This window comes from Xenopus laevis, chromosome 4L (assembly GCF_017654675.1).
Source record: "Xenopus laevis strain J_2021 chromosome 4L, Xenopus_laevis_v10.1, whole genome shotgun sequence".
In the NCBI taxonomy this organism is placed as follows: domain Eukaryota; kingdom Metazoa; phylum Chordata; class Amphibia; order Anura; family Pipidae; genus Xenopus; species Xenopus laevis.
The window spans coordinates 133051811-133067817 of record NC_054377.1 but is presented as its reverse complement, the minus strand read 5'-3'; the positions used below and the strand labels follow the sequence as shown (position 1 = coordinate 133067817).

The 16007-nt window shown below is 41.9% G+C and overlaps 1 protein-coding gene across 1 annotated transcript in view; it reads left to right on the top strand.

Annotated features, from left to right (window-relative positions):
* chst13.L (carbohydrate (chondroitin 4) sulfotransferase 13 L homeolog) overlaps positions 1-9107 on the top strand; it is a gene marked incomplete at its 5' end in the record, with an annotated part of 30285 nt that extends 21178 nt beyond the window's left edge. Inside the window, 2 exon segments of the mRNA NM_001087418.1 lie at positions 5515-5594; positions 7979-9107. Of these exon segments, the coding sequence (NP_001080887.1) occupies positions 5515-5594; positions 7979-8824 (926 nt within the window). The 3' untranslated portion in view covers positions 8825-9107.
* Positions 9108-16007: the final 6900 nt, after the last annotated feature.

The following is a 16007-nucleotide window of genomic DNA, read 5'->3' as shown; positions in this document are numbered from 1 at the left end:
CTCAGCCTCTTATTCACTTGGTTACAAAATCCTCAATTTCTACAATATCCCACCAGCCTTCTCACATCACATCTCACTGCTCCATAATGTTGCTCAGGTAACAAGTCTTTATCTGAATGTATTCTGTTTCTCCAATATACTCCCCTATACAGCTACATAATACCTCGTGTCACTCTTACCTCTGCTCATTTATGTTGTAAGCTCTTGGGGAGTGGGACCTTGTTCCCTACTATCAGTCTATTATATTTCTTATTATATATATTACATATATTTATTTTTTTATTGATTTATTTATACATTTATTTATTCTTTGTATAAACACATTTATTTTACAGCACTGTGCAATATGTTGGTGCTCTAAAAATACATGTTAATAATAAAATAATGTTGCTTGTTATTAACCCTTACATATAGCACGCAGACTAGTGATGGGCGAATTTGTCCCGTTTCGCCGAAAACTAATTTTTAAAGTTAATGGGCGTTCCAATAATGTTGTTGCTTGATCGTTTTGACAGGATCGTCTATTCAGACACATGTTGAAATTGTTTTTTTTGCCACAGTTTCATGAATTTATTCGCCGGCGGCGAAACAAATTTATTCGCCCATCACTAATACAGACTATAGTGGCACTTTATAAATGTATGAAATAACAAGAGGTGTTAATATCCTGTTTAAAGGGGTTTTTCACCTTCTATCAGTTTTTTCAGTTGTTTTCAGATTCACCTGAAATAAAGACTTTTTTCAATTACTTTATATTTTCTATTTGTAACTGTTCTTCTAATGTTGAAGTTTAAAGTTTCATTATTTACCTTCTTTTCTGAAGCTGCTCTGGGGGGGATGTCGCTGACTCTGTTACCATTCTGATTTAATACATTTAGTTGATACATTTCTTATCTTTGTCCCTGCTGAGCAGAATCCCTGGGTTTCATTACAGGCAGCTGTTAGAATTGATACAATAGTTGCTGATACTCCAGAGATGCTGCTGAGAAATGGATCAACTAATGGAGCAAATTGTAACCATTCAGAACCTGCGCCTGAATTACTGAGCTGCCAGACGCAAACACCAGAGACATGTAAATTAAACTTAAATTTTGGAAAACTAAAAAAAAAAAAAATATGATAAAACGGAAAGCAAAAAAATGTCTTTATCTCTGGTGAACAACTTCAAAACAACTGAACTAAAAAAAAAAAGAAGAAAAAAGAATTTGGAAGATGAACAGCCTTAGACTGTACAAAGTGATACTACCAAAAACTGTCACCTAAGGGCAGGACTCCACGGACGATTCCGGCGGGATCCGACGTGCTGCGCAAAAACGTAGGCGGCATGTTGGGTCTGACAATAGAATTACCTTATTTCCGTCACATCCGACGTGGCGCCTGCGTTTTTGCGCGGCGCGTCGGATCGCGCCGGAATTGTCAGTGGAGTCCTGCCCTTATTGTCATTGGCTATTCAGTAGATATATTTACAGTATATTGTCCCCTTTAGTCTGGAATATAGTTTGTATTATTATTTTTTCTGTTTGCCCATGCGGAACTTGCATTGTCCATGGTTTCCCAGTTGTTTATAGGTTACAAGCAGTGCACTCCCCCCCCCCCCGTACACATTTGCTTTTGGTTTAGTGGAGAATCAGATGCAGATGTGAAGCCAGATTCCTGATGGACCGCGAGCCCCCCCCCCCCCACCAGCTTGAGAGGGATAAAAGTCCTTACGGAAGGAACGTAGAGCTATGAGGTTGCACGCAACATGGGCATCTGTGTCCTATTGGGAAATGCTGAGCCCCTGTCTATAGACAGGCAACAAGGAATGCGGTTTCATCACTAAAGAGAACAAAGTGCAGGACAAAAGCCAAGAGATCATTTGGGCTTATGGCTTGGGCAGCCAGCGTTGGATATACACTGAGGAACAAACCAGGAACCAGTTTAAAATATATATCTGCCTTTACTGGTATTAGGACATGGATCTGGGTGACTGGCTGTAGGGAAGCAATACTAATACTAATTAAACAAGGCTACTTTTGGTGTGAGGTTTATGTGCCCTGTACTATAAGTATTTTATAATATATTTTCATTGGGAAGGGGATATACACATGTTCCATTCTCCCTGTGGAGTTGTGCTCTCATTAACATGCAGTGAATGGTTTCTTTGTAATGTGAGGAGTAATGTGGGGTCTGTGACTGTGATTTCTTCCTGTGGATATTTACCAGATGCCAGGGACACTGCCCCAAAGGTTTGTTTGCTGTTAAAGGAATACTGAGCCTTTTTATTTGCCTTTTTTATTTGCTGCAATATTGTCCCCAGAACCTGATAATTTTAAATCCGCCTATTGCTTATGTACAGCATCTTCAAACTCCTATGGGGACTTTGCTGAACGCTCCAGTAGAGAAAAGCAGGCACCAAATTTTCTGTAGTAACAAAGACTTTGATTTGCAGGGGGTTCAAGCCCTAAATTAGAGTTGTCCCCAATATACCAGGTCATTAGTTAACAAGTGTCCCTTAATAATACCATATGGTACTGGAGATGTGTCTTAAGCAATAGCAGTGGGATTATAGTCTCTGGGAAGGGAGTGTGACTGTGGGATAGCAGGTATAGTAGGGAGAGATGGTGCCTATAGTAACAGTGGATAATAGTCTCTGGGAAGGGACTGTAGCTGTGGGACAGGAGGTATAGTAGGGAGAGATGGTGCCTATAGTAATAGTGGATAATAGTCTCTGGGAAGGGAGTTTGGCTGTGGGATAGCAGGTATAGTAGGGAGAGATGGTGCCTATAGTAACAGTGGATAATAGTCTCTGGGAAGGGAGTGTGACTGTGGGATAGCAGGTATAGTAGGGAGAGATGGTGCCTATAGTAACAGTGGATAATAGTCTCTGGGAAGGGAGTGTGACTGTGGGATAGCAGGTATAGTAGGGAGAGATGGTGCTTATAGTAACAGTGGATAATAGTCTCTGGGAAGGGAGTGTGACTGTGGGATAGCAGGTATAGTAGGGAGAGATGGTGCCTATAGTAACAGTGGATAATAGTCTCTGGGAAGGGACTGTAGCTGTGGGACAGGAGGTATAGTAGGGAGAGATGGTGCCTATAGTAATAGTGGATAATAGTCTCTGGGAAGGGAGTTTGGCTGTGGGATAGCAGGTATAGTAGGGAGAGATGGTGCCTATAGTAACAGTGGATAATAGTCTCTGGGAAGGGAGTGTGACTGTGGGATAGCAGGTATAGTAGGGAGAGATGGTGCCTATAGTAACAGTGGGATAATAGTCTCTGGGAAGGGAGTGTGACTGTGGGATAGCAGGTATAGTAGGGAGAGATGGTGTCTATAGTAACAGTGGGATAATAGTCTCTGGGAAGGGAGTGTGACTGTGGGATAACAGGTATAGTAGGGAGAGATGGTGCCTATAGTAACAGTGGATAATAGTCTCTGGGAAGGGAGTGTGGCTGTGGGATAGCAGGTATAGTAGGGAGAGATGGTGCCTATAGTAACAGTGGGATAATAGTCTCTGGGAAGGGAGTGTGACTGTGGGATAGCAGGTATAGTAGAGAGAGATGGTGTCTATAGTAACAGTGGATAATAGTCTCTGGGAAGGGAGTGTGGCTGTGGGATAGCAGGTATAGTAGGGAGAGATGGTGCCTATAGTAACAGTGGGATAATAGTCTCTGGGAAGGGAGTGTGACTGTGGGATAGCAGGTATAGTAGGGAGAGATGGTGCCTATAGTAACAGTGGATAATAGTCTCTGGGAAGGGAGTGTGGCTGTGGGATAGCAGGTATAGTAGGGAGAGATGGTGCCTATAGTAACAGTGGGATAATAGTCTCTGGGAAGGGAGTGTGACTGTGGGATAGCAGGTATAGTAGGGAGAGATGGTGCCTATAGTAACAGTGGGATAATAGTCTCTGGGAAGGGAGTGTGACTGTGGGATAGCAGGTATAGTAGGGAGAGATGGTGCCTATAGTAACAGTGGATAATAGTCTCTGGGAAGGGAGTGTGGCTGTGGGATAGCAGGTATAGTAGGGAGAGATGGTGCCTATAGTAACAGTGGGATAATAGTCTCTGGGAAGGGAGTGTGACTGTGGGATAGCAGGTATAGTAGGGAGAGATGGTGCCTATAGTAACAGTGGATAATAGTCTCTGGGAAGGGACTGTGGCTGTGGGATAGCAGGTATAGTAGAGAGAGATGGTGCCTATAGTAGTAGCTAGGATTAATAGCTTGTGGGAAATCAATACTGCTGAGGGTATAGCAGGGGTGCCCAAAAGGTAGATCGGGATCTACCAGTAGACCTTTAGTTAGTGATCAGTAGATCTCAAGACCCTGTAAACAAACTAAATTACCATCCTATTTTATTCTTTTCATTCAGATATTTATTCTGTTAAGGTTACATAAGAAATAGTTGTTTTTTAAATATAAAAATATAAATGCTCTTATAAAACAATATAATATTTAAGTAATATCTTCCATGGAACAGAATGCTAATGGTGATATTATGGATGTAGATCACTATAGGACAACATCACTAAAAGTAGACCCCACATTAGTAAAGTATGGGCACTCCTGCAGTAGAGCAAGAGCATTCGATAAATACTGATCAACCTGTTGTATTTTAGGAGGTCAGTCTGTGGCTTTGGTGATCTTAAGGTTGTGTCAGGGCTCAGTGTGGCAATAGAGGTGAAATAGACAAATATATCTAACTGTCGTTACTAGAAGAAAGGAATATGTAGCCATACCTTGTGTGATCATGTTTTGTCAGTTTGGGCAATTTCACCCTCAGTAGAACTTTTTACACCATATTGTACCCATTATTCTTTTGAAATCTTTTGCAATGGCTATGCAATCTTCCCACTGTTGGCTTACTCTTCTTCTTCTTTTTTTTGTTGTTGTGAGAAAACCTTTTTATTGGACTTTTTTCCATCTCTGACATGCCCTGGCACACACATTTATTATGTATATAATGCTGCTGTTGTTTTTCTGCTGTTAAAGAAACCAACACGTTTTAATATAAATGTTACCTTTGACATAATGGCACTGGGAACCTTAATGATTTTTATTTGTATGAGTGGAATCAGCCATGATCTAATCCAGGAGTTCCCATACTTTACTAATGCGAGGTCTACATTTAGTGATGATGTCCCATTATGATCTACATCCATAAAAGTATCATTCGCATTCTGTACCATAGGAAACATTACTTAAATATTGATTTATGAGAATAAAACTATCATTTTTATGTGTAAACATCTATTTCTTATGTAACCTTAACATAATAAATATCTGAATAAGAAACATGAAACAGGAGGGTGATTTAGACAAGCCATTTGTTGGCAGTGTCTTGAGATCTACTGATCACCAGCTAAAGGTCTAGATCCAGATCTACCTTTTGGGCACCCCTGATCTAATCTAACAGTGTATCTGGAGCCACTTAGCTGGGGTTTATTTAAGAACTGCTCTGACATCTAAGTAACCTACACACAAAATAATAATATTGGTCCATTTAATGACCTATTTTCACTTCCTCTCCCATTACAGCTGAAGAGCAGTTCTTGGGTGGAAGATGGCATGGAAAGCCCAGAAGAAGTCCCTTACAATCCCTTTATGACAGCACGCAGGTGGGTGAGCATTCACTATGACTGGTATCTGATGCCATTATGTTATTTTCTAGTTTCCATTGCAGAAGTCAGAGGAGTAATGACTTGATGCTGTACAGCTCCGGAGATAAGGTGATACAGGAGATAAGGTGATTAACGCACTGACTGTGCTCTCCAGACCCTCATGCTTGTGTGTTGGGGTATCTCATATCCATATTTTTAAAGGGATACTGTCATGGGAAAAAGAATTCTGCACTGAAATCCATTTCTCAAAAGAGCAAACAGATTTTTTTATATTCAATTTTGAAATCTGACATGGGGCTAAACATATTGTCAATTTCCAAGCTGCCCAAGTCATTTGACTTGTGCTCTGATAAACTTCAATCACTCTTTACTGCTGTACTGCAAGTTGGAGTCATATCACCCCCCCCTCCCTTCTCCCCCCCCCAGCAGCCAAACAAAAGAACAATGGGAAGGTAACCAGATAACAGCTCCCTAACACAAGATAACAGCTGCCTGGTAGATCTAAGAACAACACTCAATAGTAAAAACCCATGTCCCACTGAGACACATTCAGTTACATTGAGAAGGAAAAACAGCAGCCTGCCAGAAAGCATTTCTCTCCTAAAGTGCAGGCACAAGTCACATGACTGGGGGCAGCTGGGAAATTGACAAAATGTCTAGCCTATGTCAGAATTAAATATAAAAAAAAAATCAATTTGCTCTTTTGAAAAAACAGATTTCAGTGCAGAATTCTGCTGGAGTAGCACTATTAACTGATGCATCTTGAAAAAAACATGTTTTCCGATGACAGGATCCCTTTAACAGAAAAAAGAAAAACATTTGTACAGTTCTGTGGATCTAGTGGCTGCAGGTTGTTGCAGATGTGTGAGTGAGGGATTGACTGCAGCCAGGGCTGTAACTTAATAGAAAAAACAAACCCTACATCAACTGGGGGGTCCAGGAGGCTGTCGGTATATATTTGTGAAAACTATCCTTTTCCCAAAGTGTAGGGAGGTATTACAATTATTTTGCTGTGGGGCATAGTAACTCACACCACTGACTGCAGTTTATTTTCAATCAGGATCAAAGAAACGGGGTAACTACATCTAGTGACAGTGGCATAACCATTGGGGGAGTAGTGGGTGCTACTGCACCCGACCAACCCCCACTGTACTGCGTTGGGTCCCCTAGTTATGACACTGTCTAGTGATGCTCACTGGGGCTAAAATGTAGGTTGCTCTATAGCTGTCTTATGAAATTTGCTCAAAATACTAGGCACTTTACTTGATTTAATTGAAGCTGTTTGAACGCTTAACTGCTTGAGCCAAAAACTGCAGAGAATAAGGGTTACTTCACGGCAGGCAGTATAGATTTTAGTTATCTATGCAGGGTGTGCCCGGTCCCTAGACATTCCTTGCCCTGCTGAACTGTGGTGGGATGGAGCAACTTCCCCCTGCCCAGCACACACACATCTACCAAAAGTATGTGGAAACATAGTTGTAATTGCCTACTCAGCACACATGTCTGCGCCACTATATTATGCCATTATAGGTCCATACTACTTTCTACTTTGTGAGGAGGCTCTTTCCTGTTTCAGCACAGCATGTCCATACAGAATGGATTTTCAGAGAAGATAGAGGAAGAACTTGACTGGTCTGCACAGAGCTCCAGCTTCAACTCAACTGAACACTTGTGGTGTGAATTGGAATATGCCCAATCCATTACCTAGAAATGGAAGCAAATCTCCCCAAAAACATTCCAACATCTAGAGCAGTGATCCCCAACCAATGTCTCACTAGTAACATGTTGCTCTCAATGGACTCAAAGCAGGTGCTTATTTTTGAACTCCAGGCTTGGAGGAAAATTCTAATTGCATAAAAATATAGAGCGAGTCCATCCACATAGGGGTTACTAGATAGCTAATCACACCTCTTATTTTGGTATCATGCTTGGGTTGCTCCCCAACTCTTTTTACATTTGAATGTGGCTCACAGGTTAAAAAGGTTGGGGATCCCTGATCTAGAGTAACCCTTCCCAGAAGAATACAATAACAATAAAGGCATGTTTAGCATCAAACAGAGCAATAACCAATACTCTTGGTTTTGGAATGAGCTATTGGACAAGCAGATGTCCAGAAAATTTGCCCATATAAAGGGACATTTACAACCACAAAGACTGTGTGCAAAGTGTAATTTTAGGTGCAATTCACCATTTCTTATCCAGCATTTTGACCCACAATTCTAGCATCATTGCAGTTGAGTAGAAATCCTTCACCTGAAGCTTCCTTATTTTGGTTCTCCTGTTGGCGATCCTCTGCTGCACTCTGCACAGTTAATGACAGTGTAATAATTATTTTGATATGATCGTAATGAAAGAAATAATTTTCCTTTTCCCTCCCATAGTTGGAGCCCTCCTCTATCCAAGCAAAGCATCAGAGGCGCCGGGAGCTGCTGGCCAGCACCTGTAAGACTTACACAAGGAAGCGCCGAGTCCTGACATCTGATGATCTGAAACACCTTGTTGTGGATGACACCCATGGACTTCTGTACTGCTATGTACCAAAGGTAGCCTGTACCAATTGGAAGAGGGTCATGATGGTCCTCACTGGTCAGGGGAAGTATAAGGACCCGTCTCTCATCCCGGCAAACGAAGCTCACATTCCCTCAAACCTTCGCTTGCTCTCTGAGTTCAGCACCCCAGAAATCAATTACCGGCTAAGGAACTACCTCAAGTTTATTTTTGTGAGGGAGCCATTTGAGAGGCTGGTGTCCGCATACAGGAACAAGTTTACCCGCACGTATAACACAGCCTTTCACAAGCGATATGGGACCAAGATCATTGAACGTCATCGTAGGGATCCCTCTGTAGAGGCCCTGGAGCACGGCAATGATGTCACCTTTGAGGAGTTCTTGTACTACCTTGTGGACCCGGTGACCCAAAGGGAGGAACCTTTTAATGAACACTGGGAGAGGGTGCATTCTCTTTGTCATCCGTGCATCATCCATTATGATGTTGTAGGAAAGTATGAAACGCTGGAAGATGATGCTGAGTATTTGTTGCAGCTTATTGGAGTCGGAGACTCCTTCAAATTTCCATCATCTTCCAAAACAACACGGACCACAGATGGGATGGCTGCCGAGTTCTTCAAGACTGTGCCGCTCTTCTACCAGCGCAGACTCTTCAACTTGTACAAGATGGACTTTCTGCTCTTTAATTACACTGTCCCGCATTTCCTAAAGATTCACTGAGCAGACCGTGAGAGTGTCCGTGGGCCTGGTGCCCATACCATTTTTCATCATGAATGTAAAGGATTTGGTTATTTATTGCTGAATGAATTTGTGATATGGACGTCGATGCTTTTTATAGACACAGTCGGGTGTGGAACTGCACCATTTTGTAAACTGATGACTCTACTTTCTGCTTTCCATTGATATCCTGCTAAATTGTCTGGATGGAACTTGTGTTTAAATTTTGAAGGGTCAAAATTTCTTAGAAACAAGTCGCTCTTATATTAAAAGTGAAATAATATCAGCCTTGGATGTGACTGTGTTATGCTTGTCTAGTCATCCATTCCTCCCTCTCTTTTCACCATGTTGGCTAATGGAATCTGCAACATTCTAGGAGCCCTAACAGTGCAAATAGTGCATTTCAAGTGCTGTAACTGCTCTTTGTGTCAGATTTTTTTTGAATATTGTGTTGTCACAGGCACAAGAGGGCCCTTTACTTAAGGCCTGCCAGAAGCTCCTTGTATCACCCAGAGCTTTTTGAATGACCTGCAAGCTTGGTGCATGCCATAGAATGCCCATGTGCCTCCCACATCCTGAACTTCCTGTATGCAGGTCTGCTAAATGTCCAAGGCCTAATCAAGGGCTTATTGACCTGATGCCCAAATTTTCACTTGGGCATATCTCCTGAAGGGCCCCACCAAGGAGCAGACCGGTGCAGTTGCACCACATTATCCCTGGTAGTTACTCAGATAGTATAAATGCAAAACAAACATGTATATCCAAGCATAAACTTCACCAGTAGAGTCACCAAATGGAGTAGGTGGACCAGGTGCTCCCGCCTCAGGCCCTCAACTCAGGGGAGCGGATTAACCGTATACAAGGAAACAAGAAGTCGGAACAAGGCACTCAAAAGGCCACGCATGGATCAGACAAATATGGAGTAAAAATTAGAAATCTTTATTGGTATAAACTATTCATTCCTGACGCGTTTCGTGTCGAGGACACTTGGTCATAGGTTCTGTGTCCTCAACAAGAAACGCATCAGGCATGAGTAGTTTATACCAATAAAGATTTCTACTTTTTACTCCATATTCATCTAATCCATGCGTGACCTTTTGAGTAAGTTGCTCAGATAGTGCCTTATATAAAGAGATACAACAAGCACAGAACATAGCACTTCGCACATTGCCCCATTTTTATCTGTGATCACTTCCGTCTATTAATTATTCAATATTCTGCTTCTGTCCAATAGTCATCTGAAAAACAACACAGGCATGAGTGTGTTATGTATTATTGCTATATCGATATTGCCAAGGTTCTGGAGTGGGTCAACTTGTATTTACTTTGATCACTAATGGCTTGGGGTGGGCGTTGTAAGCCAATTCATTTGATGGGGAATGTGGGATAACTCAATGGATGTGTTTTGATTTTTTTTTTTAACCTTAAAGGGCACCAGTTGCCCTAAAATATTTTCCCCCACCAAAGGTGCGGGCTAATAGAGCTTGCACTCTGGATGGGGGTAACATTATTATCTTTTTCATTTTTGTTAAATTGGCCCCACCAACGCAAGGACACCTACACTGCGAGGGGGCACCTGGTGCAAGAAGCCATGTTGTGCAAAGCACATGCGCATTATGAGCTTCTAATGTCACTCACATGAGTATAATGACCAATTGCAGCATTCACTCATTATGCATGTGCCCCAACATGGCGGCTCAAACCCGGAGCTCCCTCCCAGTGAGGTGGTCCTAGCGCTGGTGGGGGCAATTTAAAAAAAAAAAAAACTACTGTTATCCATAACTTGAGTGCGGGCTCTATTAGCCTGCACCTTTGGTGGGGGTAAATATTTTATCTTAACAGGCGACCTTTAACAATGAGCGAGATAGCTGAACCACAGGAGGGCCACAGGTTGGTCTCCCATTGAGTTGGGGCTCAACCTTACTGTATTGGAAGCCATTGCCAGCCCTTCCTCTCTAATTTAGACAATATGCTAAGTGCTATTTATCTGTATACATGCAAATGTCCAGTGAGATAGCTCTGTGCATACAGTAACCAACAGGCCAACTCTTATAAATGCAGAAAATAAAAATAATATAATTGTTTAAATCCTTCTTCCCATCATGCAGTTTGCACCAGGAGCTGATTGATTTAAATAATAACAGCTCTGTCACCATCATGACATCTAAAATGACCCTTTAGCATAGTCAGGAGCCGCATATTAGGCCCTTGAAATTTCAGCTGCTGCCCCTGATCACTGAATTACATGCGATTTGGATATTAAAGAAGATCATCTGTCTGCTACCAGTACCTAATTAAAGGGAAACTATTCTGAAAAATGACTTTATTCTGCTTGGGGAATGTAACGTGAGCCTATTTTGTGTTTTCCACCCTTCCCTTTTCCAGACCTGCGTCTACCTTGTGCGTTCCCTTTGGGTGTCTGGGCTGATGAATCACTCAGAGCTGTGCTCTCCTGGGGACTGTATGAAGGGTTCGCTTCCTGCATTATGAGCCCATACCGGCTGGCAAATGTTCTATAAACAATCCCAGTGCTTAGATTTCTGCTGCCTGACTTGCTCAGCTAGAAACTAATTAAGGGAACTTCCAGTGACTACAGAGAGTCCTGCAAAAAAAGAACATCTGTGTTTCGGCCTCTTTTAAAATGTAATTGAAATTACTGTAAAGGTGCACGTCACTGCTGTGCCTCATTAGGTGCCGTTAGTAGGTGGGAACCAGATGGTTTGACCATAGGTCTTTGATATAGGGTGGTGCAATGTCACCACAAAATGCTTCATGAAATTCAAAGCCTCCTCCGTAAAACAGTGGGGTATACTTCTATTGGGGGAACCAAGGGGTGACTTTGTGGTAGGTAAGGGACGAGCAATTCGTTATTTTTGTCTCCAGGAGATCTTGGATGTTATGGTGCAACTGGAAGACCATGGGATGGCCACAATGGTGATAGATGAAGAACGTTGGAAACTGGGGATTGGCAGTACCAGTTTATGTGCAACCTATGAATTAGCCAAGTGTTATATACTTGCCTTTCTGATGGTGTTTGGATGCCGTGGTTAAATGGGAATCCAGGGTTTTGATATGAGAGAGAGAGAGATCCTGATCCTGTGAGGTGCACAGCTTCTGGAGGATCCACACCCTTAAAGGAGAAGGAAAGCTACTGAAGCAGTTTATTGCCAATAGATGAGCCACAATAATGCAAGCTATAACATTATTTATTCTGCAGAATGCTTTACCATACCGGAGTAAACAGCTCTTGAAGTGTTCTCTGTTTGTTTAGGATAGAAGCTGCCATATTGGCTTGGTGTGACATCACTTCCTGCCTGAGTCTCTCCCTGCTCACTCATCACTCTGGGCTCAGATTACAGCAGAGAGGGAGGGGGAGAGGAGCAAACTGAGCATGCTCAAGCCCTGCCCTGGAGGTTTAAGCTGAAAACAGGAAGTCTGATACAGAAGTCCATGTGTACACAATAGAAGGAAAGAAATGCAGTGTTTCTTTCGACAGAGGACTCAGAGCAACATTACTTTGATGGTTTACTGGTGTATTTGAATAGGCCTTTCTGATAAAGCTTACTTAGTTTTAGCCTTTCCTTCTCCTTTAATAAGTAGGAAAGTGAATCTATTCATGTGCATCATTGGTGGAAGGTGAGTGTTCCACATTAGGTGGTACCATCGATTGTATCCACGTTGTTTGTGCATTAAGAACTCATGTCATTGAAATCTCCTTGCCTTAGACATCATTCACAGTAAGGTTGGTCTCGATCTTACTTTTGTTAATTTCATTTTAAAAATAAATATAGATAAGACATTGTTTGATAGTCAGGTGAGGGTTATAAGTAACAATAAACCCCAGAACAAGAGCAGTATATAGGTGACCCAACAGAACTGCACCAGAACAAACCCTTAGTATTTAAATCAACAAGCCCTCTGTCTATTTTAGGTATAAAATGAGTTTATTATATATTTTCTCTTGCTTTGGTTTCCCCCACGTCCCATACAGTGCTGCTTTGTTAATTCTCTGACGTTCGAGGCTGCCGGTAAGAGTCAGAAAGTGTCTTTCTCAGCAAATATTCCCTGCATTATATATGTTTGCTCGTGTTTCTGATCAGCCTAACGGCGTCTTGTGACAAATGTTTGGTTATTTTCTGACTGCGTTGCCTTTAGGGCAGTGGCACACGAGGCTACTGAGGGAGATTATTCGCCCAGCAACAAATCGCCTCTTCTTGGGGCGACTAATCTCCCCTAAATTCCTTCCTGTCGGGTACAATGTAAATTGCCGGAGGGATGCCACTCAGAACGCTTCATTTTCTGAAGTCGCCCGAAGTTACGTCAGTAGGAAACCTTGGAAAGCTGAAGAGATCCGAGTGCCATGGCATCGGCCATATATGCTCTATGCGGCGGGAAGGCATTTAGGGGAAATTAGTCGCCCGAAGAAGAGGCGCTTTGTCACTGGGCTTTGTCACTTGCCTATTGTTATAATTTGAAAAAAAAAAAAAACTAAATCCATAGATATTCCCTAATTATAACAATAGGCAAGATTAGTCGCCCAGTGACAAAGCGCCTCTTCTTCGGGCGACTAATCTCCCCTAAATGCCTTCCTGCCGCATAGAGCGTATATGGCCTACGTGATGGCACTCGGATCGATTCAGCTTTCCGAAGTCATCTGAAGTTTCCTATTGACGCAACTTTGGGCGACTTCAGAAAATGAAGCGTTCTGAGTGCCATCCCGCCGGCAATTTACATTCTACCCGGTGGGAAGGCATTTAGGGGAGATTAGTAGCCTGAAGAAGAGGCGCTTTGTCACTGGGCGACTAATCTTGCCTATTGTTATAAATAGGAAATATCTATGGATTTTGTTATTTCTGGAGTACTTTTTTTTTTTTCAAACACAGGCAGATTGGCAGCCCTCTGTATAAACAACAGAGCAGTGGGGTCAGAGTCAGAAGCAATTTTGGGTATCAGGTGTCCGAGTCGGTACATTTTTTGCGGCTTTGACTTCAAATAACTTTTAATGCAAACACTGAAAATAATCAAATCAGGATTAAGAGCTTCTAAGAAGGAGGATACGGCAGAAGTAATACTTAAGTTAATTTTGGATTGTATTTATATGTCAGGTTCAATTAACATATAAGTTGTTTTTGCTTTATGTAGTTTGACTTTGATTTAGAATTACCAAAGGAGGCTGTTTATATTTATGATCTTTGCCAGTGATTAAATGCTTTGTATGTTGTGTACTTAACATGGAGAATACATTTGTATATTAAAGGAACAGTAACACCAGAATATGAAAGTGTTTTAAAGGCATTAAGATATGATGTTAGCATGCACTGGTAAAAGCTGTGTTTTTGCACAGGTTACATAACAAATAACAGATAAAACACAATTGTATTGGACAGAGTTTATCTGTTATGTACTATGTAACCTGTGACTTTTTTCCAGCTTGAATGGCTGCCCCCATGCCTTGTTTATATAAACTATAGTAGAGTTTCAGGAGCAAACACACTAGTTTTACCAGTGCAGGGCAATAGTACAATATATTTCAATTACTTTGATACACTTTCAGAGTTTGGTGCTACTGTTCCTTTAAAAACAGGAGTTTGAGTCTAAATTGGAGGGACCATAAAATGAGGAGTCAGAATTTAAGGATTTATACATCGACTCCACAGCCCCCCCTAGAGCTGCTTTAGAAGGTGGAAAATGACACTTTACACTAGTCCTGCAGCGGGTCGGGTACCCGCCAGTTACCTGCAAAAACCTGCATTGCCCTACAGGTTGCAGGTAGAAGTTTCGGGAGCAGGTATAGACACGGGTCGGAGGTTCTCCGGGGTTTTACTCCTTTTTTTCTGATCACACCTACTTCTAGTGGTGTCACTTCTGGTTTACAATGAAATCACTTCCCGGTTTAAGACTTTTTTTCTGATCACGCCTACGTCTAATGATGTCACGTCCGGTTTACAATGAAATCACTTCCTGGTTTACGCCTTCCACCCCAGATCATGGCTACTTCTAATGACGTCACAATGGCAGCACTTCCTGTTTCTTGATGGTCAGCGGATCGAGTTGCAGATAAGGGACTTGTGGGTCCAATTGGGTAGGTGTGTGGGTCGGGTTTGGGTTTAACAAATTTGTTCCGCGCAGGGCTCTACTTTACACTTCAATATTAGAAAAACAGTCACACATAGAAAATAAAAAGTAATTGGAAAAAGTCTGAACTGAAAAAAGTGTTGGAAGGTGAACAACCTCAAGTACTACAGCATATGTTGGTGCGATATGAGAAAAGGATAATAGTACCTGTTGGGCAAGTAAAATCCTATAACTATTCTCTGTGTGTGATTGCGACCCACATTGTAAAGCTTCGTATCACATAGCAGGATCTAGTCTTGCCTTTATACTTTGTAACAGGGGAGCTGCAAGCTCTCATTGGCTGAGCAGTTTAGTCGCTTCCCTCTGCTTCTGCACACACGGAGCTGGAGATTCTGTAAGACGGAAGCTCGGAGGTTCAAGATGCGGCATATTTAGTCAATTTGCTGTAATTGGAACAATCTGCTCTCCCCCTTGAGCTCAAGGGTCAGCATTAAAGGAGAAGGAAACCCTAAAAGTAAATATATCTTAAAATGCCATATTTTATATACTGAACTTATTGCACCAGCCCAAAGTTTCAGCTTGTCAATAGCAGCAATGATCCAGGACTTCAAACTTGTCACAGGGGGTCACCATCTTGGAAAGTGTCTGTGACACTCACATGCTCAGTGGGCTCTGAGCAGCTGTTGAGAAGCTAAGCTTAGGGCTCGTCACTAATTATCCAGCAGAAAATGAGGTTGGTCTGTAATATAAGCTGATGCTACAGGGCTGATTATTAAATTCTGATGCTAATTGCACTGGTTTCTGTGCTGCCATGTAGTAATTATCTGTATTAATTACTAATCAGCCTTATATTGTGACATTTCTATTTTTTGTGTACTAGATATTGTGAGTGGGTCCCTAAGCTCAGTAATGAAATGTCCAATTAGGGCAAAGCTGAGGCATTGAAGGAACAGTAACACCAAAAAATGAAAGTGTTTTAAAGTAAAATATCGTGTACTGTTGCCCTACACTGGTAAAACTGATGTGTTTGCTTCAGAAACACTACTATAGTTCATATAAACAAGCTGCTGTGTAGCAATGGCAGAAATTGAAAAAAGTCTATATGGCACAG